The 27,569-nt window shown below is 41.9% G+C and overlaps 1 protein-coding gene across 1 annotated transcript in view; it reads right to left on the reverse strand.

The window, feature by feature from the left end:
• The window catches only part of plcl5 (phospholipase C like 5), a 175,862-nt gene that overhangs the window by 49,746 nt on the left and 98,547 nt on the right, over positions 1–27,569 (reverse strand). Inside the window, exons 2-3 of the mRNA XM_067968881.1 lie at positions 11,635–14,121; positions 9,884–10,087 (exon numbers count right to left, since the gene is read on the reverse strand). Of these exons, the coding sequence (XP_067824982.1) occupies positions 9,884–10,087; positions 11,635–14,121 (2,691 nt within the window). The remainder of the gene's footprint in view (positions 1–9,883; positions 10,088–11,634; positions 14,122–27,569) is intronic.

A 27,569-nucleotide genomic window follows, 5' to 3' on the forward strand; every position in this document is an offset into this window, starting at 1 on the left:
GCACTTTGCGGGTAAAGAACAAAGGACCCTCATCACACATAGAGCAGCACACCAATTTAGTTGCTGTTTTTTAAGCCAGTGGTGGGAATGAGTTAGCAGCCACTGCTGGCAAAATGGCGACTCGCACCAGTGCCACCACAAATCACATGACTGCAACATTTGCATGTGGCACAGGCCTCTGCCCTGCAAGGCAAACAAAAAATATACAACTGCTGTCACTGGTAGCCAGATTACCCTAGGATATACAAAGCAGGAATTTCGGATTGTTTGAAACCTGAATTCTTTTTGTAAATTTAAGAGGAGAATGCTGCTCTACTTCTTTTATTTGGAAGCTCAGTAATTTGACCAGAAGATTCCTCTAATACGTGGGCCTGGATTTTTGTCAGTGGTGTTATTGCTGGTAGAGATTTGGAGGGTAAGATGTCCACCCGCTTCTATGACTCACCACTGGTCCCAAAGTTTCCAGGGTCAGCAACTTTTATATAACGAGGACAGGCTCCCAAGTGGGATTCCCATCTCCATGTGGTAGCTTTCTACTGGGAATGGGGCGGGAATAGCAGCATCTGCAGAATTTAAACACGTGCATTAGCTTAAATTGCCCTGCATCACTGGGACGAGTTTTCAAAAGGAGAGCAATTACCAAAAATGTTGAATACGGCACGGAGCTCCAAAATTTTCTGACATAAAGTTCCTCTCAGTGAGATTCAGGGGAGGAAGAAATCCCTGTTAGGTTCAAAGGGGAGGAGTCCATCCAACGACACAGTATAGGGGCAGTAGAGGGAAGTGGTCACCTCCGCAACTCCCTACTTAGCTGCTCAGTGCTACAAGAAGTTTAATAACCGTACCAGGTCAGCCAAGGTAAGAAGAGTAAGATCCACCTTCCAGAAATGCAATGCACAAAGCTTGTTTGTCACTTACAACTGCCTTCCCATCACTGTGTTGAACTGTTTGAAGAGCTTTCCATAAATGTACTGGAGAAGTTATTGCTTCCTTTGCACCACCAGCCTTTACCTCCAACTATACCTCCACTCACCACCTTCCAAGAATGTACTTCACTGACGGCCTCACATGGTATGTAGTTGCTTGTTTCATGCACCTGCCATCATCCCATTACAGCATGGCGGTTGACAACTGGGTTGAATTGCATCTCATGGAAATCAAAGGGCACTTACACTATGGCTAGTCTTAGCATCTGCCACGAACGCTCTGGCTGCTGCCAGAGGCACCTTGACTGCCACAATGGGAAGTGCCGTCTTTTCTGGCACCCAAACAACTAAGGCTGGAATACAGAGATGTGCAACTAAGGGCTTCAACAATCTGATTATTACCATCTGGTCTACTTTCCCACTATTCAGTGGCCAAGCAAAGCCAGTGTCCAATATTGATGGCATGGCAAGTATGCGCAACCATGATACCATCTCATGGGACAGTATCACGTGCCCTCCCAACTGCCCCCTCAGATGCCCACACATACGGCAGAAAACAGCTAGGACCTGGCTGTTCTTGCAATAAAAGACATGCAGCTTGCAGCAGATCCTTCTCAGGGCTCAGCTGCCCAGAGATGAGAGTCACCTCAGTTCATACTGTATGAGGACTGAGGACAGGTTGTATAAACCTGGCTTGTATTCCCTTGAGTTTATATGGTTGAGGGATGATCTAATCGAGGTATTTAAAATGATTAAGGGATTCAATAGGGTAGATACAAGTAGGCTATTTTCTCTGGTGTGGGAATCCTGAACAAGAGGGCATAATCTTAAAATTGGAGCTAGGCCATTTAGGAATGAAATTAGGAAACATTTTTTCACACAAGGGGTAGTGAAAATCTGGAACTCACTCCCCCAAAAGGCTGTGGATGCTGACTCAATTGAAATTTTCAAGATGGATAGATTTTTGTTAGGTAAAGGTATCAAGGGATATGGAACAAAGGCGGGTAAATGGAGTTGAAGTACAAATCCTCCATGATCTAATTGAGTGGCGGAACAGGCTCGATGGCTGAATGGCCTACTCCACTTCCTATGTGGAATCTCCATGCTTAAGTTACATCTATAAAATGGGGACCTAGCAGAATTCGTACGGTGCAGTCGCCTTGAGGTGCCTGTGCACCAATGTGTCAAACTGGCATTCTCATGGTATTTCATTTCTAAAAGCAGCACAATAATATACCAATTGTTAATGATGCAAGTGGCCCATGTGACACTCGCTTATGTCAATTTCACTTTTCCAGCACAATCCCTAAATGATGCATAAGTTTCAGGAAATGGTTTAAAACCATAAGAAATGAAATAAAATTCCAACCATGGAAATAATATTGGATTATAGGGGAATAATAAAAATATGGTAAAGGGCTCTTTAAAGCTTATTATTTTTTTCTTGTTTTGGAGCCAGTAAATGAACACTTTCTCTATATTTGCCAATACTGCACACAATGTAAATGATGCAGGAAGAATGTTGCAGGTCTGCTCATTCTTGAACAAAATACATTAATGAGGCACATTCTGCACAGTGCTGTTGACCCCATGCAAGTTTACAGCACCTTTAGGAATATAAGAACAATCATAACAGTTTTCCTCGGATCACTAAACTTGTTTCCTGATGCCATGGTATGTACGGTCGCTGCAAAGCAGTTTCTCACTTCCCTCCTGTGAGCCTCCTCAACAACTAGCTAAGGCCCGATTATGTACCCCTCTCCTCTGTACAGGACACAAGAGGGGCTCAGGATTATTATGAGACATCCTACTCTCATTAACTAAAAATCTCAGTAACCACTCACCTTTGTCATGATACTGCAACATCTGTTGCCTAAATTTGTTGAGTATGAAATAGTGATTAATGTCACAAATCAGCTAGAATCACCAAGTTCCAGCCCTAATCACTATTAAAAGTAGGCCTGAGAGAAGCATAAGCAGACACACTGAATATCTGCAAACAATTTCCAGAATGTATCTATTTAATTGACGAAGTCTTTTCCAGCTGCACGTGTCACAGTTCCTCCCAGGAGTTGCCGTTCCTAACAAAAACAAACTAAATATACTGAGCGTACAATTGGCAGCTGATTGCTTATTTTATGAAGAGAATGAAAATAACTTCAAGGAAGTGACTCATGACAGGTCATTTCAGATGTGACCCCAATAGGTCAACAGCACATCCGGCATATGTTTTCGTTTGGGCCAGGATTCAGATCCATCTGTACCAAAGTACTGCAAATACTGAAAGGCAGCAGAACAGCTATACAACTTTGCCATTTGTGTATCTGTGTGTGTATCTCTCTCGTTCTTATTTTTCTTTCCATCCTCCATCTCAATTTTCTTCCCTCTGCTGAAAGTGGTGATTCGTGCTGTGGGATTAATCTGGCCTAATAGCCCTCTAATGCCTCACAAAAGTTGCATTCTTCATATGCGTGAGACCAGACAGTGAGTTTCAACAGGTTATGGCAGCATCACAGCCAGGCAAAAATCCATAAATGCAGATATCACAGCACGAGTTAATGGATGACAGGAAATTTGGCTGATTTTTCATGTCCTTAGCTTAGGGGGTTTGAGCCTAATCGTAGTATCCCCACTGTTGCCAGGAGGGGTGTGTGATTGTGTGTGTATAATATATATATACACACACATGCACAGGCATGTCTTGTTTTAACTCAGTGGTAGTTGTTTTTCTGTCACACATACAATCACCACCATCAAAGACAGATTAACTGATCATTTATCTCATTGCTGCCTGTGGGTCCTTGCTATGTGCAAATTGCTTGCCCCGTCTGCCTACGTAACAATATTGACAACATTTCGAACATAATTCATTGGTTGTGAAGCGCTTTGGGACACCGTAAGGATGTGAAAAGCCCTGTATAAAAGCATGCCTTTCCTTTCTTTCTCTCCTTTTATACAATAGCCCATGTCTTTTTGAATGCTGTTATCTCCTTAATATTTGTCACTTGCCACATAGATTAGCATCAGCAAAATATGTTCTCCTCCAAGTCAATTGTGAAGAATTTAAACAAAAGGAGCTAGGAACGAGTCCAGTTTTTTCTGGGTCTCCTCTGTATGCAATATTCATAAATGATTTGGAAGAGAGCAGCTCGAATAATAGTTCTGAAATGACCTTTCATGATTCATTTTCTTATAGATATTTTCATTCTCTTTATGAAATTTACAACCAGCTTCCAATTGTACATTCAATCTACTTAGTTTGTTCTTCTTAGGAATGATAACTCCTTAGAAGGATTGTGATTGCATGGAACTCTGCTGGTCAGCCATAACAATATTCCTCTCTCTAGTCCTTAAGGATTCCAGGATATAATCAATGATCCCAGGTGCCTTGTACACATTTATTAATTCCTTGTATTTATTATTTCATAAATGCCTTTCTTCCTTATATTACACGTCTTTGTTCCTTATATCATACAAATGTTTGTCACTTCCACACTTGATTACTTTAATGCTCCCATGGCTGGCCTCCCATTCCCTCACCTTCCACGAATTTCACCTGATCTAAAACTCTACTGCCTTCAACCCATCCTGCACCAAGTCCCACTTACCCATCACATCCTCCTTGTTGACATACATTGGCACCCGGTCCCCCAGTGCCTCAAAATTAAAACTCCCATCCTTGTGTACAAATATCGCCATGGCCTCGCTTGTCCCTATCTTTGTAACGTCCTTCTGCTCTATACCACCACCCACCCCTCCCAACTCTCCATTCCTCCAGCCTCTTGAACATCCTTCTTTCTTTGCTCCACAATTGGTGGTGATACCTTGAGCTGTCTAGGGCCATGTGATCTGGAATTCCCTCCTTAAACTCCCGGTAACAAGTTCAGGTCTGCCACAGACACCTTCTCAGGTTCAATGGTATCAGTCACTCCCTTAAGTGGATCCCAAGCCCCTTACAGGCTTTCAGTGCCTAAAATCTACCTAGATGATCATGCAACCTGAGGGTGATCTCAAACTTCTCCAATCTTTTCAAAGGTAGACTGAAAAATCACCTGGTAAAACAAGGCCAGATATGAATCTTTAAGTTGCTTTATTTAACAACAAATGAACATACAAAACAGTTATCACTTAATTTCAAACTTACATTCATGTAATAATACAAAAATATTGAATATGCTTCCCCGACATCAGTGGCTCCTCTTGCTTGACTTAAGCAAAATAACCATTACTTACACTCTTGCTTTCTCCTCCTGAGCCTGGCCAAAGCTTGGCTTCGCAGCTTTCTGGTTGAAATTGTATTGCCTGTGTCTCTATTTTTATGGCCCTATGTTCACAGCCAGAAGGGAAGGCCTGTCAGTCCACCCCTGCCAAGTGCCCAGGACCAGAGACTTTCTGAGACAATAGATGTGGGGTCTTACCCATAAATAAGCCAGCCTAACAAATAGCAAATTATTTACAATCTTTGGAGAAAAGTAACATTTTAATGACCTCACAGCCTCAGTGGTTTTTAAAAAAACTTGAGCAAATGTACCAAGTTTTTAAAAAAAAATCAACATTTAACTGTAACTCTTTTCCAAAATCCTTTGTGTACAAAAATGGTCACCTCCTGCTCCTCCTTTAAGACCCTCCTTAAAAAACATCTTTTTGATCAATCTTTTCATCACCCCTCGAAACTCCTCCTCCTTGGCTCAACTTCCATTTTCTTCATGCCACTTCGAATCACCTTAGGATGTTCCTACATTAAAGGTGTCTTATAAATACAAGTTTTGCTTTTGTTAGGATGTCTTCAGCACATGTGCTCAGCTGATGTCTGTTCACGTTATAGATTCCAGAGTGAACATGACTAGGCTTGGAATGTGAACAATGTAATTTGAAAAGCTTAATGCAAAGAATCTCTCTGCCTTTCACTCATCTGTCACTCGGTCTCTCTCATTTCTACTTTACAATACAGTGCTGAGAGGGAGGGGGGTGGGGGTGAATATTCGACACAAGGCAGAAAATGCTCTTATCAAGTTATGAACCGTACCAAATTAAACAAAGGCAAGAAAAGCGGGATGAAGGGAAGGACGTTAGGAAGGGAGAGACTACTGAGACAGAGTCGCAGTACGGAATGTCAAAATATTGTCCAGCCGTCAAGGAGCACAATGAAAGACTCTCAAGAAATGAGAGTGATGAGGACTCCTAAAAACTTGGGAAAACATTCATGAAGTTAATATCAATCTGCCCATAACTCAAATTCTAAAATGTTGAAACTATTTCCATAAACTGACCATCTTTTATGGCACAATAAAGTGCTTTGAATGCCACTTTTGATTATAATTCACCTCAAACAACTGTAAGTGTACAAATAAACCAAACAACTTGATACCTAATCTGGCTGTGAAGAGATGACTTTGAAAATAATGGGGCCTTATGCAGCAATTATAGTACACAACCAGGCTGAGACCAGTTGATGTACAGTGTGATCCACAGCCAGCGGCATCTGAGTCATGCTGCAGGCTGAAAATTGCCTTCAAAAGCCAGGAGAGAATGCTGCACATATGGGCAGAGCCACTTTCCAGGTCCTGCGCTTGTGGCTATTGGATTACCTGGTTGCAGTGAATACAGAAAAGTCAAGGGGTGGGGGCGGGGGGTTTAGGAGGAGAACATGCCCGTAAATTAATGGATGGAAAAATCAGGCAGGATCCCTTACAGGTGTGCGCGCCTTCCCGCCTGATTTTTCCCAAACGATCCAACAGCTCCAAGTGCAGGAACTGGGAAATCTGCCCCCTTAATGTTTTGAGGTGGGAGTGTCTGCTTTCTCAACGTATTGAAAAAGACTCAGACATTCCAACAGATCCTCTGATCACTTTTAAACATAGTTGAGCACCATATTTACAGTAAATATAAAGCCCAAGTGGTGCGAGAATGGATTCCTTGCCCTTCCATTCTGGAGTCAGGTTGGGATTTGACCTGGAGTTACACTGTCACTATTTTGTTGCTGTAATGCAAAAGTACCAGCATAACTCCACCCTTAATGAATAGTTGTATCCTTTGAGTATTGCGGTATGCTAAGCAGAGCATTAGAGATTAATATATTTTGAGATGTATAAGCCATTCATTTTACTTCTAATTTACACACTTACATGGTGCATTTCACAGTACTATTAACCTATTTTCACTATTTTCTCTTTTCCTTTCCTTGCTAAACACAGTTCCACAGGCGCTACATATCCTCTGCCACCTTGCCCAAATGAGTATTATTTATGTGTGAACCTTAACAATGATTGTCAGCAGGCTATTCAACTGTGGAAGACATCATAGCCAAGTCTGATCTCATCCTGAAACAACATCCACCACACACATGCACTTCCAGCAGAAGTCTCTCACTAGCATTCAGTAGCAGGAGCTCTGGCTGATTTTCTCAGCCTTAATCCAGGGTGCAAATGAGGAACCGTTGCTGCTGCCCTGGCTACGGTCAGCTATCACAACATAGACTGAGGCGCAAACTTGGGGCCTTCCTGGTTTTTATAGCTCAGCTACTCACCGACTTAACCAATTGACCATTGATGGCGTCCCAGGGAAATTATTTTATTGAAGTAATACAGCAGGAAACCAGATAGAATCATAGAATGATACAGCACAGAAGGAGGACATTTGGCCCATCGTGCTTGTGCTGGCTCTTTGAAAGAGCTATCCAATTAGTCCCATTCCCCTGCAAATGTTTCCTTTTCAAAGTATATATCCAATTCTTTTTTGAAAGTTATTATTGAATCTGCTTCCCATACCCTTTCAAACAATGCATTCCAGATCATAACAATGCGTTGTGTAAAAAAATCTCATCTTACCGCTGGTTCCTTTGCCAATTATCTTAAATCTGCATCCTCTGGTTACTGACCATTCTGCCACCAGAAAGAGTTTCTCCTTACTTACTCTATCAAAACCCTATTTATAAGATACTGTTTAAATATCTGAATAACATTTTTTTTTATTCGTTCATGGGATGTGGGCGTCGCTGGCAAGGCCAGCATTTATTGCCCATCCCTAATTGCCCTTGAGAAGGTGGTGGTGAGCCGCCTTCTTGAAGTCCATGTGGTGAAGGTTCTCCCGAGAAATCAACATGAATTATTCCAGCAACTGCACTGTGAAAGCTGAAGCTGAATACAATCTCAATGACAAACTCCCAGAGCATCATATAAACACTGTAATAAGAAAGGGTCTCACTTCCCTGAATTCTTGTGTTATCAATGTCCCTTTCATTTCACTTGCAGCTTTACTCAAAGCACTGACTTTTGATTTACTAATCTTTAACCTTGTAAGAACATAATCCAAATTACTTATCTCCACTAATACACAAATACATTGTAAATTAAAATGAAATGTTTCGTTCATGTACAGAAAAGTGGATAGTTTAAACAAAAATATTTCAAGAAAAATCAACAGAAATTGTAAGCGAGTTTATTAATTTTGTTCATAATTCTTTCACATGAAATACCTTTAACATTTTTCTTCAATCTAAAATTGTGGGTTTTTCTTCATTGCTTGTTCACAATTTTCCTTACATATTTGATGAAGTCATTGTACATTCTGATTTCTGTGTTTAATTTGGTACATTGAGCTTATAAGCTTGGTTGTACATACAAGGGGGGCATTGCATGCCAAGGGGTCAAGGCAATGTGTTTGGTCATAGCCGCAGGGAGTTAGTTGGCCTGGGGAGGGCACAAAGGGTCATTCAACAGTGGACCTACAGGGTTGAGTTCCCTGGTTCTTTTATTCTGCATCATGCTTCTGCTCAGTCTTAACTAACTTCCTACAACACTCCAGGAGGTCCCACACAACACAGGAACAATTAGAAACACTGAGGATTCTTTGCATTTCCTATTAATTAAAGCAGCGTGTTGTCTCTGAAAAGATTAAATTCCATTGAGACAGGACTAAGAATTGTATTGCCGTTCCTCTAACACAGCACCATTGAGTCAGTTGGATAAATATCTAACCCATGTTAAGGTAAATCTAATGCAATGAATCTTTTCACATCGTGCTTTGGTATAGGATGTGAATCAACTGGCACCAATGCTTTCCATGCTGCTCTCTCAGTGTTAATGTATTAGAACAGTTATTTATACACTTGTCATATTGAATGTAAAACCCAATTTATTTTTCTCCGCGAGGCCATTTTTAAATGACATTTGTTGACAAACAAAATATTTTCCCCCCAACACTTGAAACCCATGTTTATTTTCGAAATTCTTGAAAAATATCCCATAAAGTTGAGTCCTAGCGCACAAGTAATCATTTAATGATCAGGAATTCTGTAGAGGTTTTTGTGCATCACTCGCTACACTTCAATGGGGTTTCTCAGCGTGCACATATTGCGAATTGAACCCCAGGGTTTGCTCTGGGGACACACTCACCAATCATTCTGGGTTTATGTGGTAATATCTTTTAACTATATCCTATAATCTGAAAACAAAGTACTCCGTCTTGGTATTGTAACTGTTAATGGAATAGGCTTACCAACTTCAATTATGGCTAATGCATTACAGTTAAGCTATTTTAATATGATTTGCACCAAAATCCAACTAATCCTGCACCTCCCTAAGCTTTTATTTTAAAAATAATTTTTTATTGTAATGCTCATCAGTATAAGGTTAGCAAGTGCTGGGGAATGAAAGACCTATTTACTCTATAGTCAGCCACACTCCCATGTCAGCTATAGCTCAGTGATATGTGGGGTGGGGCTCCTCTTGCTTGGCCTCATCACTGTGCCTTCACCTTGACATCAGAAGAACAGGCCCTACTGCACCAGTGTGAATTGTTCCGTTTTCCCCATTTCACCTCTGAGCATGATTAGTCAATTCAGTGGAAATTTGTGCAGGTTTGTGCTGTGGAATTGTGTCCTTTAGGAACTGGGTGAACATCGTTCATACTCATTTCAGATCGAAACGAATCAAGATAGATTGAATGAATGAACTCACTGTATCGTAAGCCGCAAGAACCTTCCTGAGGAGATCTGGAACTGGACCTTGCGCCTCCATGGAAGGATACTGTTCGCTGAGGTTCATTGTCACCAACGCTGTGTTGTCACTGTTCAGTAACCATGACGACAACGTCAGAATACATTGCTTCATGTTTGCCGCAGGGGTCAGACCACACAGCTCTTTAAATGAAACCATGGCATTCTGTGTAAAATACAAATCCATCCATAAGGTATACAGCAGCGCCAGGCCTATATATGTTTTGAACGCTTACATCAAAACTAGTTGCATTATTCAAGCTGAGGTCTTTACAATGCATTAATAATTGAAAACTGTATTATGGAAGAACAAAAAAAACTCATTTTAGAAATGACATGAAATCGGATTCCATAATATAACCAATGATTTTAAGTGCACCAACTAGAGGAGAAACTGCACTTAAAATAGTCTGAAAGGTTTAATTCCAACAAATAACCAAAAGCTGGATTTTTTTTCCTTCAGTAAGTTCTACTTATCTACTAACCTGCAGGGATTTTGACCCACAAAAGCTGACAATATTATGATTGGGAATTTTAGCACTCATTGCAGAGAAATGATGTAAAATTGTGGGGCAGGGGGTGGAGGCTCCTAAAAATCACAATGCAGTGAGTACTGATGGCCACCTTGTCCTCCACAGATACCCCATCACATCAAACACTGCAGGGAATGGTTGACATAATTCAATGGAGAACTTTATTTTTTTTCCATTCAATTTTTTTTCTGCGCAATATAAGGAATGCCATTGTTGATCCAATAGGCAGGAGCCTGGTAATTCTGGCAATGTATTAACTCTGACTTTTGTTGCCCTGGGCCATGCACCATCCACAGGTGTGTGCGTGTGTTGGTCTCTCCCATTTCTCTCCTTTCCCCTCCCTGTGTCGAGATGACTACCCACCACTTGGCACCTCCCCTACAATAAGCAGGCTGAGGTCAGGAGTTCTGCAAAGAATCATGGTGAGAAATTAAATCCTGCTCAGTTAGCCAGTGGCAGCAGTTGGGGGCCTAAAGTCCCCAGGCTGGTGGTGGTTGGGGGGGAGGGGTGAGGTAGAGGAGGGGAGGGAGGAAATGGGAAAGAAAAATCATCCCAGATTCCCGCATTACTCATCATTATCCAGCGACCCCTGCTGCGAGTATGCACCTGTAACTGTGTCCCTCAACCACAATTGTTCCCACAATCAAACAGTTTGGTGCGTTCAATTCACAGGCTCATGTAAAGCATGGCCACTGGGATGAGATACCTACGACAAACCTATGAAATTGCCCTCTTTCAGGCTGACTTAAGAGGAAAAACTAGAGAAGCTTGGCCTTTTCATCCTTGAAAGGAAGCACCCGAGAGGTCATCTTATAAAAAGTATATAAGATGGTAAAACATCACAGGAAAGGTAAATCTGCAAAATTACTTTGTTAAATTCTGAGAATAGGACAAGGGGACACAGGTTCAAATAAATGGTAAAGTTAAGACTGATACCAGGAAATTCTTCACACGAAGAGTGATCAACAGAGAGAATGGATTATTGGATAGAGTAGTGGAAATGAAAACCTTGGAATCATATAAGATCCAACTGGATGCTGCACTAGTGGGGTCTTATTGCCTTTGTGGATGGAGGAACGGCCTTCCTCATCTAGTGATCTTGTGAGAGGAGGGGGGAAGGGAAGAAAATAGGGGAGAAAACTAGAGGTGTAAAAAAAACTGGTTGTAATATAAACGGTACCTGTACGTTTTCTCGGAGATCCGTTGCTTCACGTAAAGGCTGGGTGGCTGCCCTAAAAACCTCATCTATAACTTTGATCCCTATGGTTTTTGTTGAAGTGTACTCTCTAGCCTTTTTTCCTTTGCGAACAGAAAGCCCCCTTTTCTGGGATTTCCCTCCACCTCGGCGATTGGTGATGGCCACATGTACAAATAACGTTGTATGTGGCAGAAATTCTCCCGTCAAAGACTGAAGGGGCACATGCCTGTATCCTGCCTGCAGGCATTCAAAGGGAATAGTGTACTGTGCAATGAATTCATCTCCGATGTAGTCATCATCTAAAACTACAAAACGTAACAATGCAAGCTCAGGTAAATTAATCTGAAACTCACAGCTTTCATCAAAGATGGGATTGTCCCCATTTTGAGTCACTGTCTTAGTCCTTTGTTCTGTACAGTCAGCTGGTATCCCATGAATCTCTACATACACATAAGGTTCTACAACATCACCCTTAGCTGCAGAACCTTTGGGTTTTGGCAAATTTTGACCACTGATGATTTTAATGTGAAGCAGCTGGGCTGAGACCCCAGGTAATGAATCCTTTGCGTTAGCACTGAAGTAGGACACCTCTTCCCTCATGATGGCAGGACGAAGGACATACCCACAGTTTCCATTCTGACGAAACCAGCCAATATTGAGATCCATCATTAGCCCAGGAGTCTGATAATTCATGGCTACTATTTGGCAGCCACATTTCCAAAAGTCCTGAGGATTCATATTACTGGCATCTATTCTCATGGGGCTTGGGTACACCCTGGACAAGAACTTCTTATTATAAATTACAAAGTCCTCTGGATATTCATTGGCAAATCTGCTTGCCATGACCTCATTAAATGAACAGATCTCCCAGTATTTCTGATTTCTTTTGGATACTTCAAATTCCTTAAACTGCACCGATTTGCAGAAGCTCACCAGATCAGAGAGTTCTTTGGAAAGCCTTAGTTTTCTCTCAGTGACCACGTTTAATTGATCAGCATCATCTTCACCCATCCTTTGACACATTTCAATTCCTTCGTCTTCATCACTAACATCTCCCTCAGGATCAAAATAATTCCCAGGTAACTTTTTACCTTTAAGAAGAATCTTCCCTTTGAGTTGTTCTGGTGATGGGAGATAATTCTCCTCTGGGTCTGGAAGATTCATATGCAGTTTATCTCCCAGAATCTTCTTTATGTGCTGAGCCATTGCTTTCTGCTGTTTAACTGAACAATGAGTCACCAAGCAGAGAATCAGTGGATGTTCTGAAGCTACAAAAGCATATTTATTTATCACATCAATAACACTCCGAAAGGCTATTTGTGCTGTCATCAAATGGCCAACATGAATCAAAGGTTCATTATCTGGGCCATCCCAAACCACTAGTTCAATACTGCGACAACCCATCTTCAGAGCTCGGATATACCCATTAATATCCGAGGAACCCCAAAAGTGGTCCTCCAACAGACAAGCATTATGGGATGCATTAATGTAGTAATGGGACAACGGCTGAGTCATATCCTGACACACATTTTCATGTTGTGGATCAAAAAGATGGCACTCAAGTGATAGGAGATAATTGGTGAAGCCATCTATAGAGAGAAAACCCTTCCCCTGACCTTCCTGCGATGGTTCATATTTACGAATGATTTCCAAACACGTATCTTCTGTGACACCCTCCATCCCCTGCTCTGCATCAAGAAATAGCATAAGGTCCTTGGAGTCAAGGTATTCTTTATTGCTGGAGAACTGTACAAGCAGAAAATATATTTCTGGTCGTGTGCAGAGCTCACAATAAGCCTCGGTGAAGATCTCCAATGTAACCTCTGACCCCAGTTTGTTCTTTGCTTTCTGTAATTCTTTGAATTTCAGTTCAGCTTTTGCGGTCTTCATTCCAGGACTGAGGCCTTTAATTAGTTGGACAGCCCTCGCCAACGGAATGTGGCTTTCTTTTCCGACATCTGCAGCATAAAACACAGATTCCAGCCATGAGGACCGTAAGCTGTTTTGGTTTGACTCTATCATGTGAAGTGTATGTTTGTCAAATGAAACCAGGTACCTCAGTCCCATAACCCAAGTGTTCACGATATCAGCAGAACTAGCCACCAAGTCCAATGATTCATAGTTTTCCCCATATATTATTGAAAAAGCACATTCATCTGAAAATTGGTCTGAAATCCCATTATTGCGAAGCACAGGGGTCTTCTTTCCCAATCTCACTTCTTTGATGGATTTTATTTCAATTTTTGCTTTCTCAGAGTCTTTTTTAGATGGTTCCCATCTCAGCGACCTCATGTCAGAATCAAGGATAAAGTAACGATTGTATACTCTGGAGTTTGAGCGAACCTTTTTCATCTCACATCCCTCTAGCATGAAGGAAATGCAGGCTGCAGTGCTGCTAATTTTCCGATCATTGGGCATACTGCTGAAAGAGACAGTTTTCTTCCTGTCCCGCCTTTGACATGACCCATCCTGAAACAAACAAAAGTTTTAAGTAAAACGATCAGCAAAGCAATTGGTTAACAATAGCCCCTAATAAGAGGTCAGTGTAGAACTTGGTTTCCATTTACAGTAAGAAGGTTGGGCTGAAAAGAAGTCAAATGATTTATAACCTCATTTGCCACCTATTTCCCCTCACCTCCAACATTGGTTATCCTCAACTCCCCTTTCCGTCTTGAAGCCAGCATATCGGGGCAGAAGCCTTTATATATTGTAGCTGAACTCTTAAGATACATTTTGGCATTGTAATAAATTTATGACTGGCTCATTCTGAAAAGTACTGGCTTTCTAGCTACCCTTTGTCAAAAGCTATTTGTCATCGACATGACATTCACATCTAACCCATAGCAGATTTCCTGCAGAAAATTGAAAGTAATTTGTAATAATTATTATATAAAAAACAGATTCAAATAGGTGTCAGTGAAGCCCCAGTCTGGTCTGCCCCATTCCATTACTCACTCAAACGACATCTACAAAATGGCATGTGTGACAGTCGGCCAAGAAAACACAAATTCATGTTTTTCAGTGAAATGCCATGACCCTAAATATCATTTGCAGTTTTCAAATAAATAGCAACTGTCCAACCACTGAATGGTCTTAAAATTATTTTCACAAGGCTATGAGAATTGACACTTTCAAAATGTCCCATGGATAAGAGGATGATAAGAAATTCAGACAATATCCCGTTCTATATCTACAAAGATGCGTTGACAAACCTACCCATTTTCACCCAAATTAACCCTTCTGTAGATCTCCGACTGTTTGTGTAAGCCAATGATCTCAGAGAAACTTGTTGTTGGGCTGATGGCGAGAAAATAAATTCTTGTAAATTATGAATAACTTTTGATCTGCACAGCCTGGTTTGCGTGAATTGCGCACATGGGTCAATAGGAACAGACGAGTAGTCAGTGGCTCACTGCTGTCTGCCACCAATGCGACCACCAACTTTGAGACAAGCTCTTTAATATCTTCAGCTAAAATTGGAGAGCAGCAGTAACTATACTGTTACGGTCATTTAATAGTTGTTTTAATGTTGTTTCATGAGTCTGCTTTTTTAAAATTCATTCATGGGATGCGGGCGCTGCTGGCAAAGCCAGCATTTATTGCCCATCCCTAATTGCCCTCGAGAAGGTGGTGGTGAGCCGCCTTCTTGGACTGCTGCAGTCCGTGTGGTAACGGATGCTATCATTGTAAAGGCTGTAGGGAGCTGATTTCTTACTCACAAATTAGCAAAAACATTTGCATTTAGAAAGAAAGAACAAATCTGCATTTATTTAGCACCTTTCGCAGCCTCAGGACATCCCAAGGCGGTTCATGGCCAATGGAGTACTTTTTTAAAATCTGTATTGTAAGGAAACGTGGCAGCAACTTTGCACATAACAAAGTCGCACAACCAAAAACGATCAGATAATCTGTTTTACTGTGGGTTACTCTAGAGTATTTGATATATCGTGTGCCCACCTCAAAATAACAGTGAAGGCAACAGAGAGGGCTTCAAATTATTAAAAAGTAACAACTGTCAAAAAAAAATCATTTCTCAATATTAATCAACTAACAAAGTAATTGAAACTTCTGGCCTGGCAGCACAGATAAGGAGTTACATATGAACATACGAATTAAGAGCAGGAGTAGGCCATTCAGCCCCTCGAGCCTGCTCTGCCATTTGATAAGATCATGGCTGATCTGATTGTGACCTCAACCCTACTTTTCCGTCTACCTACTATAACCTTTGATTCCCTTGTTAATCAGGAATCTATCTAACTCAGCCTTAAAAATATTCAATGACCCTGCCTCTACCACTCTCTGGGGAAGGAAGTGCCACAGATTCCTGACCCTCCAGGAGAAAAAAATTCTCCTCATCTCCATCTCAAATGGGAGACCCCTTATTTTTAAACTGTATCCCCTAGTTCTAGTCTCTCCCACAAGGGGAAACATCCTCTCAGCATCTACCCCTTCAAGCCTCCTCAGGATCTTATATGTTTCAATAAGATCATCTCTCATTCTTCTAAACTCCAGTGTATACAGGTCCAACTTGTCCAACCTTATTCCTCCTGCCAAAGTGAACCAAAGACAACACTGGTCATGGCATCACCTATTGGGCCACCAAAACACTGAACCATGGCATGGTCATATGAGGGTCCACATATTAAATTGCTAATCTCTGCTGTGCCATGATGGGGGAATGCCAAGTAGAATCCAGGTTAGGTGAGGCTGCAAATGAAAATAAAGAATTCACCATGGTGATGTGGTAAATAATACAATGTGAATTAATTCAGCTGCATAAATATGTCTAAATTGCTGGATAATATTGCACTACAGTTTATACATATCTCTTTAGTAGCCCAGCTGTGATTTCACGATTGAAAACTCACCCACATGCTCATTGTCTCCACGGTCAGTACCTATTTTAGTTTATTATTGTAAACAGACTAGTTCAAACTGGTGCCATATGTTTTCCTGTGAACCTCCTGGATCTGCTATCTTCAACAACAGAACATTGCTCAACTTGAGACGACTTCCTGGTTACGATATATCAGGGTGTTGTGCCCCTTATGCAGGCTGTTACATGCAGGTACTTCAAAGTGCTCACGCCGTTCCTCCCCACACTGCTTCTGTTTGCTCGCAGACGGAGGCAACAATAACCTTAGTTTAAGTTGTTTGAGGTTAGGTTCACATCCCATGATACTTAAAAGATGAAGGGATTACATTTTATTTTTAGAGGCAACATCCCATTTCTTGGTTCATGGACCTATTTTAAAATGATCACATTCCACGTACTTCAGATAAAATCAGTCAACAACAAGGCTTGAATTAAAGGCTGCAGAAGTTCAGCATAGCAGAACCCATAGATCGAAGTGCACTACATTAAACAGTGGTTTACCAATGAAAACCAAATAAGAGTGCTCTCTGTATCATATATACACACTATGTAATGGAGGTGGTTTGTATAAGTCTGCCAAGCATAATGCAAAGATCAGGAATTGCATTTACTGGTCTGTCAAACTAGTCATATCCCCACAATCAGTGGGAGATTGTTCAATGTATTTGTCTCTGTCCACCAGTCCTATGCTCTGGAAGGAGGGGTTTTATTGTTCAAGCTTTCTTCCAACATTCTTTATTCAATGTAATAAGGCCGTTTCTATGGACAGAACTGTGCATCCTATGAACTGAAACATAACCTTATGCATGAAGCGAATGGGTTAGCGCAGCGCAGGATTAGAAATTACCCTCTTGGTACTTGGACACCCAATATGCACCGTTGGCCCCTTGAATAGATACAGAAACAAACACACTGCCTTGTCATTATAGTTCAATTTAATTCAGATTAAAATTACTAGGCAAATTTATTAGATGAAAGAAATTCATACAGAAGCAAAAGTGCTAGAGCTGTACAATATTAAAATTACACTCAATTTATTTCTCAACTTGAAAATAATTAAGTTTCCTAGAATCTCAGAGTCCCTTTTCAAAATCTTTTACTGTAGGTACATGCCTCTGTGCCCAAGGAGTTTTCTTTCACTAGCATGACATGGAAATACAGTTGAACTGAGTAAACTAAACATCCTACGGCTGCTGCTCAGGGATATTCCTCAATTGCCTTGAAGGATTTTAATAGATTGATGTTCAACATGTCCAGCCATTGTGGAGCAACAATCAGCAAAGGAAATACAATGCTGAACTATAGTAGTCAAAACAATGGAGTATAAGTCACAGGAAGTCATGCTCAAACTGTAGTGTTCCTGTCAAGCCACATCTTGAATACAGTGTCCAGTTCTGGTCACCAACACACAAGGGAGACATTTAGGCACTGGAGGCAGTTCACAGAAGAGCCCCAAGTGACAGGAGGACTGAGTTATTCAGACAGACTGGATAAACCTGTCCTTTTCAGCCTTGAAAGAAGAGGACTGTGCAATGAACTTATAGAGTTATTCAGGATATAAAATGAAGGGAAATGGCAGATTCAGATAATTACTTCAAACTAAACCATCAGAGGAGAACAAGGGGACACAGGTTTAAACTAGAAAAAGGAAAATTTAGGACTGATGTAAAGAAGTGTCTCTTCACAAAGAGAGTGATCAACACATGTATTGGTCTTTGTTGGAGGTGCCAATTCAATAACATCATGGCTGATCTTCTACCTCAACTTCACTTTCCTGCCCTATCCCCATATCCCTTGATTCCCTTAGTGTCCAAAAATCTATCGATCTCAGTCTTGAATATACTCAATGACTGAGCATCCACAGCCCTCCAAAGATTCACAACCCATCCTCCCCACGAAGTACATTCCCAGCCATTTATCCATGTTGCAGAAAGGAAAATCAGAAGAGAAATAACTCCAGCACACGTCCTAGCATCCAGCTCAACAGCTGTATTGGCAAAGGTCTGAGAGGATGTTATCTGCCCACCTTCGCTCACGGTCTGTGAAGAGCCAGGAGATCAGGGGAAACAGAAAACTCAAGATCATCATATTGCATTGTGCCTTTTTAAGGAAAGTTGCCACCTGGTAAAGTGTCTTGCAAGATACACATTCTAGGTTACTGTAGAGTTCTTTTGATCTCCCACCTATACATATATTACAAAAACATGTACACAAGGCACTTGAAAATGCAATGCACATCAAAAGTCTGCCTTGCTCCCACATCTTCAAATATGTCTGACACCAGGCAATCCACTGATTTTAAAAAGCCAAACTTAATAACCCAGTGCCTCAGTAAGGGATGTTTCTTGCACGCCATTTGAAAAATGTGACATAAACAGAACTTGCTTTGTTAACTCTCAGGTTCTTTATACCAACGAAAGGGTCAGAAGCAGCATTTCCAAATCAAGACATTTTATTTTACAAGAGCCCTTCTCATCTCAGGCACTGCTCCTCAATTCTTACAAGTAACTAGTGTTATATGTAGGTACAGGTAATTGCTCAACCTTGACACTAGAGCACTGAAATTCGACTGGAAGGTTTTTGAGGCAGATCTGGAATGCGGCAGAACGTCTATCTGCCCCATGGATGTGCTCTGAATCTTGGAATCAGGGACCGTAGCATATTTTGGCTGGTGTCAGCTCCATTTTCGGCACAACTGGGGTGCCTGTCTCAACCGGGGGAAGGGAAGAGGAAGTAATGGTGCTGGGGATATCGTAGCAGCAAGGTGAACCCACTGAAGATCCACAGAAATTTTTTTGAAACTCTAATTTCAAATTTGCCACTTTCCCAATGGCAACTCATCACTCTGCGATCAATTGCCACAATGACACTGGCCTTTGAAATGACATTAAGCCCTACTTCCACCAAGTCCAGGCATGCTAATATGCCTGCTTCATGCAGACGTGTGTAGCACTGGGGCAACAGAAGCAAAACTGGTGGGAATTCCAGCAGGTAACATCGTCCCACCACGATTTTCTGTGATGTCCACATGAAAGAGGGTGGGTGCAAAAAAGTGCTCGCCCCCAGTTCCAGCGGAATTTTGCAAGATCAATAAAAGGGGGAGGAAACCTAGCGTAACTGGTGCCACCCAAAGTCTCAGATAACATCGCAGGAACCTTGGAATTTCGGTACTCAGGTGCTGCTGTTCTAGAAACTCATTTCACCTCACTGTGCCAGTCACATAGCCACACACAAATATGTCCGTTATATCTGTACACGTGGTTATGATTTTGTTTCAAAGAGCAAAAAGAGATAGTCTTCCTCTTGTGAGTACAAAGAGACATTTAAATTACAGGAAGGATAAGAAAACAACAGACAAACCAACACAATCCTCCAGGATTGTTTGCCTGGAATGGAAAGTACAGAGAAATTATTTGCAATCGCTCACAGTCCTGAGAATAGCTGCAACCACCAGAGGAAAAGTAACTCTCTTTACTGAGGGCGATACAGCCTCGTGCCTCATCCTAATTACGTAATTGGGACGAGGCGCTGAGCTGAGCCTGGTCCCTTCTCCACAGGGAGGCAATGAAAAGCAAAGGGACCAATTGCCCAGCTCACTCTTGTGACTGCAACAACTGTAACACTGATGGAGGTCTAGGAGTATGTCATCTGCTGGCCTGGGCTGCATGAGAATGCTAAAAGAAACGAAGCAAAGTAAATAAAAGTTTTTAAAATTCTGGGAGCGCCTGCAGAAAACTGTGCATAAATTCAGGCAGAGTGCAAAAACGGGCTGCCGACTCGTTATCTCCCGTTTTGCGGTTCCACCCAAGACTAGTTTATACCCCCGTGTGTGATGTTATCACTCGTCCAAAATGTAATTGCGATACATTCTGCTACTGTTGCAATCTGTCTCAATAGCCTTTAAAAAAACCCAAACATTTACTTACCTTGCTGGGGCCTAAATGCATCTCCTGATCATAGAATCATTGAAATCTACAGCGCAGGAGGCCATTCGGCCCATCGTGTCCATGCCAGCCGAGAAAAAGTTATCCAGCCTAGTCCCACTTTCCAGCTCTTGGTCCGTAGCCTTGTAAGTTATGGCACTTCAAGTGTGTATCCAAGTACTTTTTAAATGCGATGAGGGTTTCTGCCTCTACCACCCTTTCAGACAGTGAATTCCAGACCCCCGCCACCCTCTGGGTGAAAAAAATTCTTCTCATTTCCCCTCTAATCCTCCTACCAATTACTTTAAATCCATGCCCGCTGGTTATTGACCTCGCTGCTAAGGGAAATAGGTCCTTCCTATCAACTCTATCTAGTCCCCTCATACACCTCAATTAAATCTCCCCTCAACCTCCTTTGTTCCAAAGAAAACAACCCCTGCCTATCCAGTCTTTCCTCATAGCTGATATGGTGCCCCTGCATTCAGGAACTTCAGAGACTAGGCTGCCTAGTCCTGTTACCATTACAAGCCTTTCAGCTGCTGAAGATTCTGCAGTGGCAGGTAATTTTCAAAAATATAATTAAAAATCGTTGGTGTGGAACCAGAAGTGCTCCTCCAACTCCAAGTATCCCAACAAATTCTTCTACGACTGTAATCTCCTCCAGCCCCATGTACCAGCCCCACATTTCCAACTCTGGCCTCCATTGCATCCCCCTTCCCTCCCCACTCCACTTCTGATGACAAGGCCTTCCGCTGTCTTGGCCCAACACTCACGAGTTCTCTCCCTGAAACCCTTAACCTTGCTATATCTCTCCCCCACCTTCAAAAACCTTCTCAAAACCTACCCCTTTGACCATGCCTTTCCACATACGCCCAACTGTTGTCTCATAACTGCTCGGCATTTTTCATCTCAGCAAAATGTCTTTGGACATTTTACAATGTTAAAAGTGTTACATAAATGCATGTTCTTGTTGATGATCTCATGGGTAGTCATTGTGCAAAAATTCATGTTGGTTCATCCAAATCACAAAAGATTTCAGAATTAAGAAATCATAAATGAAGAAGAAATCTCAAGATGAAATCACTGACTTCCTACCTTATATCTAGTGTTTCTATATTATACAGTAAATTATCACTGTTACGATTTATAATTTCTACTGTTGCAATACTTCATGTTAGAAGTTCTTATTTTAGTAATCTATATAGTTTACCAAAGGTCAGACTGTGTTTAAGCCAAATAAAGACATTTCGAAGAGATGATTTTGTTTTATGCAGCAACTTAGAGTTTGCCCATTGCTATTACAGCATTTTAATGCCACAAAAACTGTAACTAGCGATCCTCAGGGTTGAAAGAGTTTATGCCCCAGGGAGGGGGTTATAAATGTCTTTAACCAATACGTGTCCCTATGAGCTAAAATTGACAAATTTGCCCAATCCAAGGAGACCATTTTAACCTTACCTGCCTGGCGGAAACTGGGCCTGTGGGCAGTTAAAATCGACCATGTTGCTTACCCGCCCATGAGCCTCCCAGAGTCCACCGACCATGATTAGTTCGCAACCTCCTGGTCAGGCAGCTGAGCCGCCCGCCCAAAGCCGACAGGGTCCTTCTTTAAATATGCAGCTCAGGGTCCAATGACATCATCATCAATGAGGCCTGGGAGTTAAGTTAGCCCGTGCATGATTTCCGCAGCAGCGGCTGAGTTTCCAGCTCACCTTACCACCTACCCGGCCAAAACCTGCCCCGAGTTATAATCGGGCCTAAGTCTAAGGCGCAGCTACCAAGATCAGGGAACTTTTAGTGGTGAAATTTATAAATCAAATAGGACTGACTACAAAACCACTTGAACACAAGGAGCTGTGTTTATTTTTTAAAGATTGATATACAACAAAATAGGCCACGTTTTTAACCCACAATGAGTGTCACTCCAATTGAATGCGTTTTGGCAGGTCTGCTAATGCAGATCTCCTGCTTGACAGCCAGAGACAGCTGAGGTCAAGTGATGGAAGTGTTTACTTCGAAAACCAATTGAAGTAAATGACTCACCCCCCGCCCCCGCCCTCCCCACCAACCCCAGTTTACACTGGGCAAGTTGCTATGATTCTGCTGCAGATTCACAAGAAATGCAAAAGCACAATGCGAGTATAAACAGGGCACAAAGAACAGTTTGTAGGCAATCCGTGAGATCCTGGCAGCTGGAAAAGAAAGTTCTCTTGTTTTTTTTCCCCATGCGCTGAATAAACGTATTCATGCTTCTCTAATTTATGCCTTGGAGTTAATTTTCCGAGGAAGAATTCCCTCATTGTAATTGATTGAATTATTCTGCCGAGGACAACTGAATTACTGTGAGCGACTCGCAGAGATCTTGGTCTTTGTGAGACTAAAACGGAAGAGAGAGATGAGGTAGGGCGGGAAACCTGGGCCATTTATTATCAAGTCACTTGGAAAAACCATCTCTTTTGTTACTATTATCGCATGGCTTCCACACAGATACAAACTAAAAGTGATCTTATCTTTGGCCATGCCACACATTAACCAGTGATGCACTTGTCACAGAATGTTGTTCCTTTTTAACTACGCAGGTTGTGTAAGGATTAGAATATCCAAGAACTCATAAGCTCAATAGTGCTGCAGAAAAGCCATTCATGGCCATCATTGAACAGCATTTTAAAAATCCATTTTGTAACGCTGTGCGTCAGAAATCACCTGACACTCCTGTCTGTCAGCCTCAGTTACACCGATGTACGTCTTTTGTCAACAGGGGCAAGCAGCTTAAAATAGCAGAATATGCAACTTTGGACAGGGAGAATTTGAAAGAAAAAATAATAATCATCATTTTTAATTCAAAAATAAATCAATATATCTCTGAATGTTTGTTGCTTTCCATATTTGGGATTTAGAAAAAAATGCAGAAATGGATAAACAAAAAGAAAAACATGGGCACAAAGTCAGTGGTACTTTAAAAGTGAAAATTATTCCTGTTGGGTATTTAACAGGAACTCACAAACGTGCACTTTCTACAAGTGTGAAGGTGTTGCACTTCAGCGTACCAATGAAAGTAATTTGTTTTATTTTCCCCCCCAAAAGGGGCAGTGTCCCTTTAAATTACATTTTAGGAAGGGTGAAGTGGAGATGTTATGGGGCATGATTTTAGCCTGGAAAAACGGGTGGGTTGTGGGCGGGGGGGGTATTAAAAATTGCAACAATTTCAAACCTGCCCCCAACCCGCCCATTTTTAGTTTTCACGGGGGCGGGACGAGGGGAGGGCAACCAACCCGCTCTCAGGAGAGCGGGTTGGTCACTAAAACTTTTAAGGAGGCTGCGGGCCTCCATTTTTTCAGGTTTTGTGATTTTAGCCTCTGGTGACCAGGATTCCCGGGCTTTCTCCTTCACGCTGCATGAGGGGAGGCGAAAAGTCCCGAAACTGCAGTTAAGTGACTTTATAGCACAGCATGAGGGCCCAACGAGCCTACTTGCAGCGACCCCCACCTCACGATCTTCAACACCCCCCCAACAACCATCTCCGACCCCCCCCCAACGATCGCTAGCCCCCCACAACAATCCTGACCCCCGTGATGACCCCCGATTCCGCCCCCCCCCCCCACCCCGGTGACTGGCCCCGTCCCCCCCGGTGACTGAACCCCCCCCCAATGACTAACCCCCCCCCCCGCCGATGAATGACCCCCAAGCCCGCCGATGCCCCCGTGCCCGCCGATGCCTCCATGCTCCCCCCATCCATCCATCCATCCAATCTAAGACTTACCCGAACATTTACCTCTTCCTTGCTCTTCTTCCGTCCGACTGAGACCAGCCTGTCTATCAGGCCGGCCTGTCGGGCGGGAAACTGCCAAAAATAAAAGACGTCCTCGTGTCAAAATCAAAAGGACATCTGGGAAACCCATACTTCCGGTTTCCCGTCCGCAATTCGACAACCCCCCACCCCATTCCCAGCTCCGGGCTAAAATTACCCCCCCCGGAGTCAGGAATCTTCACCTACCACAGGTCTTGAATTCAGAACTAGAATTGAATTCACCATGACAGGTACTATTCAAAACATATTCAAGGGAATATACAGAAAAGTCACTGCAAAGCATGACAACTCAACCAGAACAGACGCACAATAAATGGAGGGTTGTGGAACGCTAACCATGAGAGACAAAACTAAATGAGTTACAAACATACTTCTCACACTGTGGAGTACTCCACATTCCTCATGGGAATGTCACTTTTTCCCCCCCACTACACATTACTACTGAACATTTCACATTTCATATTTCAAAAGCCAAGCTGAGAATGTTTACACTGGGAAGAGAAGGTTCAGGGCTGATCATATAGGAGTGTTCAAAATCCTATGGGTATAAACAAGATAAACGATGTTTAGCACAGTAAGAGAGCAAAGCCTCATACATAGAAGGGGAGGCTGTAAAGACTTTACGACTTTACACAGAGTGTGGTAAACGTATGGAATAGACTGCCCAGGGAGGCTGTGGGGATTATCGTAACAGCAAATACAAAAGACAGTTGGATAAGTACCTGAAGAAAAAATTGACACAGTTACGAGAGGTATTGTGCAATAGGATGCTCCCCAGACACTGAGACCAGCCAATTGACCATATTGGTCTTCTCTGACCTGTATATTTCTACAGTGTAACGTGTGAAAACAGCTGTGCTTACTGCTTCAATTGGTTGTGAAAGAAGAAATAATAATACAATGATGTAATGCAATAACCATAGATGAACGGAAATGGGGATGAACTGGGACAGACATAATTCAGTCCTCGAAGGAAAGGAGACTCAGCATTAACTGAGAATAACTTAGTTACATACATAGAATTACATAGAATGTACAGCGCAGAAACAGGCCATTCAGCCCAACTGGCCCATGCCAGTGTTTATGCTCCACATGAGCCTTCTCCAACGCTACTTCATCTCACCCTATCAGCATAATCTTCTTTTCCTTTCTCATTCATGTGTTTATCTAGCTTCCCCTTAAATGCATCTATGCTATTCACCTCAACTACTCCTTGTGATAGCGAGTTCCACATTCTAACCAATCTCTGGGTAAAGATGTTTCTCCTGAATTCCCTACTGGATTTATTAGTGACTATATTATATTTATGGTCCATAGTTCTGGTCTCCCCCACAAGTGGAAACATCTTCTCTACGTCTACCCTATCAAACCCTTACATAATCTTCAAGACCTCTATCAGGTCACCTCAGAAAAGAAAAAAGTTGCATCACTTGGAAAAGTTACAAGTGGTATGAAAGTTCTTGTTTTAGTGCTTTTCTGGCTGAAGGGGAGTTCTGTCAGTAGGGAAATGTAAGGGGCACAACACTACACCACATTGGTGCTATATCACAGCTAACCAGAGAGGCCTGCTTGCTGTGACTGGATGTGAATTAGAAACCTTTTCCATTACCTTGCACTGATCCTCCTACACACAAAGACAAGCTGCCCTGCAGCCATTTAGAGAGAGACCTCAGATCAGTGCTGTCGTCATTCAATATTAGGCTACTTAAATCCATATGAGGCTGGTTCCGAGAGATTTAGCATATCATTTTCAGTTACCATTAATATTGTTAACTTTTCTGATAAGGATTTAGGATGCTAAATATTACCTTTATCAGCCAGTATAAATTTTAATTATTTAAATGAATTGCAATAAAAATGTTTATATTTTCACATCCACCTTATTATGACATCATTATCATCGCTCAGTTTTTGATGCTATTGGTTATCACACAATGAGAGCAAATGATGTAAAAAATGTAAACAAGGCTTTAAATTGGTTTTGATAATTGTCCTGAATGACTCCAATGGAAACAGTTGCTAATCTTTTTCAAAATAGAGAAAAGCAGGTAATTATTATGGGTTGCTTGGTTTTCATTATCCATGACCTAACCACATACTGCGTCAATACTGTCCTTTAATAATTATACAAAGGTGCTGGCATATGTTAAAACATGTTGATATTTATATGGATACAGTTGTGTAGGCTGATTGATGGACATCTTTGCAATGGTGTATTCCTAAAAGGTCTTTGTGGCACATTGGCACTGCCCTACCCCTGTGAAACCCTTGAGTCAGATCACAGGGCCACACATTCACTCTGTCCTCACTGTTTAAGGCAAATATTAGGATCCTCAGTGCGATTTATTAATAGGATCGAACTACCTCATTACAAGAGGAAAGCTATTGGATCAGGACCAGAGTGTTCTGAGAGCAGGGCGACTAGCAATTACCACAAAAGATAAACTGTGATAGATCTGCTCCAGAACGGTTTGTTTTTGGAAGGTGATGGCCGAGTCGGAGTACACCAGTTACACATTTGTATAAAGTATCACTTCTATATTGTCTGGCCTGGTTCCAGCTCTGGGTCTGATTGGTATTCTCCAGCTTTCCTCAGACTAAGTTCTTTCCTTGTAAATAATATTGACAAACTAATAACCTCAGGCACTGGCTGGAGTTTGTTATTATTTTTTTTTAAAAACTGGTGCTCTAATCCCCAGGCTGCCATTTTATTAGTGCAATCGGAGAAGATGTCTATTTTTTTATTTTCATCCCACCCTCTCCCCCCACCCACCGCCCCCTAGGGCAATTACCTCACAATCATGAAAGCCATGCTGTCCTAGCAGCAGTTTCTTATTCGCTAAGCGGCCGGACTGGCTTCTCTCTCGTGTAGTTCCACGTGTGAACTTGGTTAAAATTCTGGAAATGAATCCTGTTCCCACGGAACTCCTGTCAGAACAGATCACTGCAAATATAATCAGCCCTTTATTCTGAGCATCAAACAGTGAAAGGCTGTGACTCTCCCCTAATTATTTCGGCTGCAGCTTAAATAACAGTCACTATTTATTTCATTACATTAAACAAATCTATAAATGTGGGAAGCTTCCTCCAGTCTATTCAAATCTTGCTCATTTCTAACAGACAAATACTGACGGTTACATTTTATGGGCAACACAATATTTATTTAAAGTTTTAGCAGAACTCCTCAAAGGCTCAGATGGTTAAAACAGTGAATAGCTGAACGATTCAGAGCAGGAAGACCCCTGGTTCCATCCACAGTCAGTTAGCTGATCTCAGCCAGAGATGTGGCAGAGGATTCACAATTGGCCTC

Source organism: Heptranchias perlo, chromosome 30 (genome assembly GCF_035084215.1).
Source record: "Heptranchias perlo isolate sHepPer1 chromosome 30, sHepPer1.hap1, whole genome shotgun sequence".
In the NCBI taxonomy this organism is placed as follows: Eukaryota; Metazoa; Chordata; class Chondrichthyes; order Hexanchiformes; family Hexanchidae; genus Heptranchias; species Heptranchias perlo.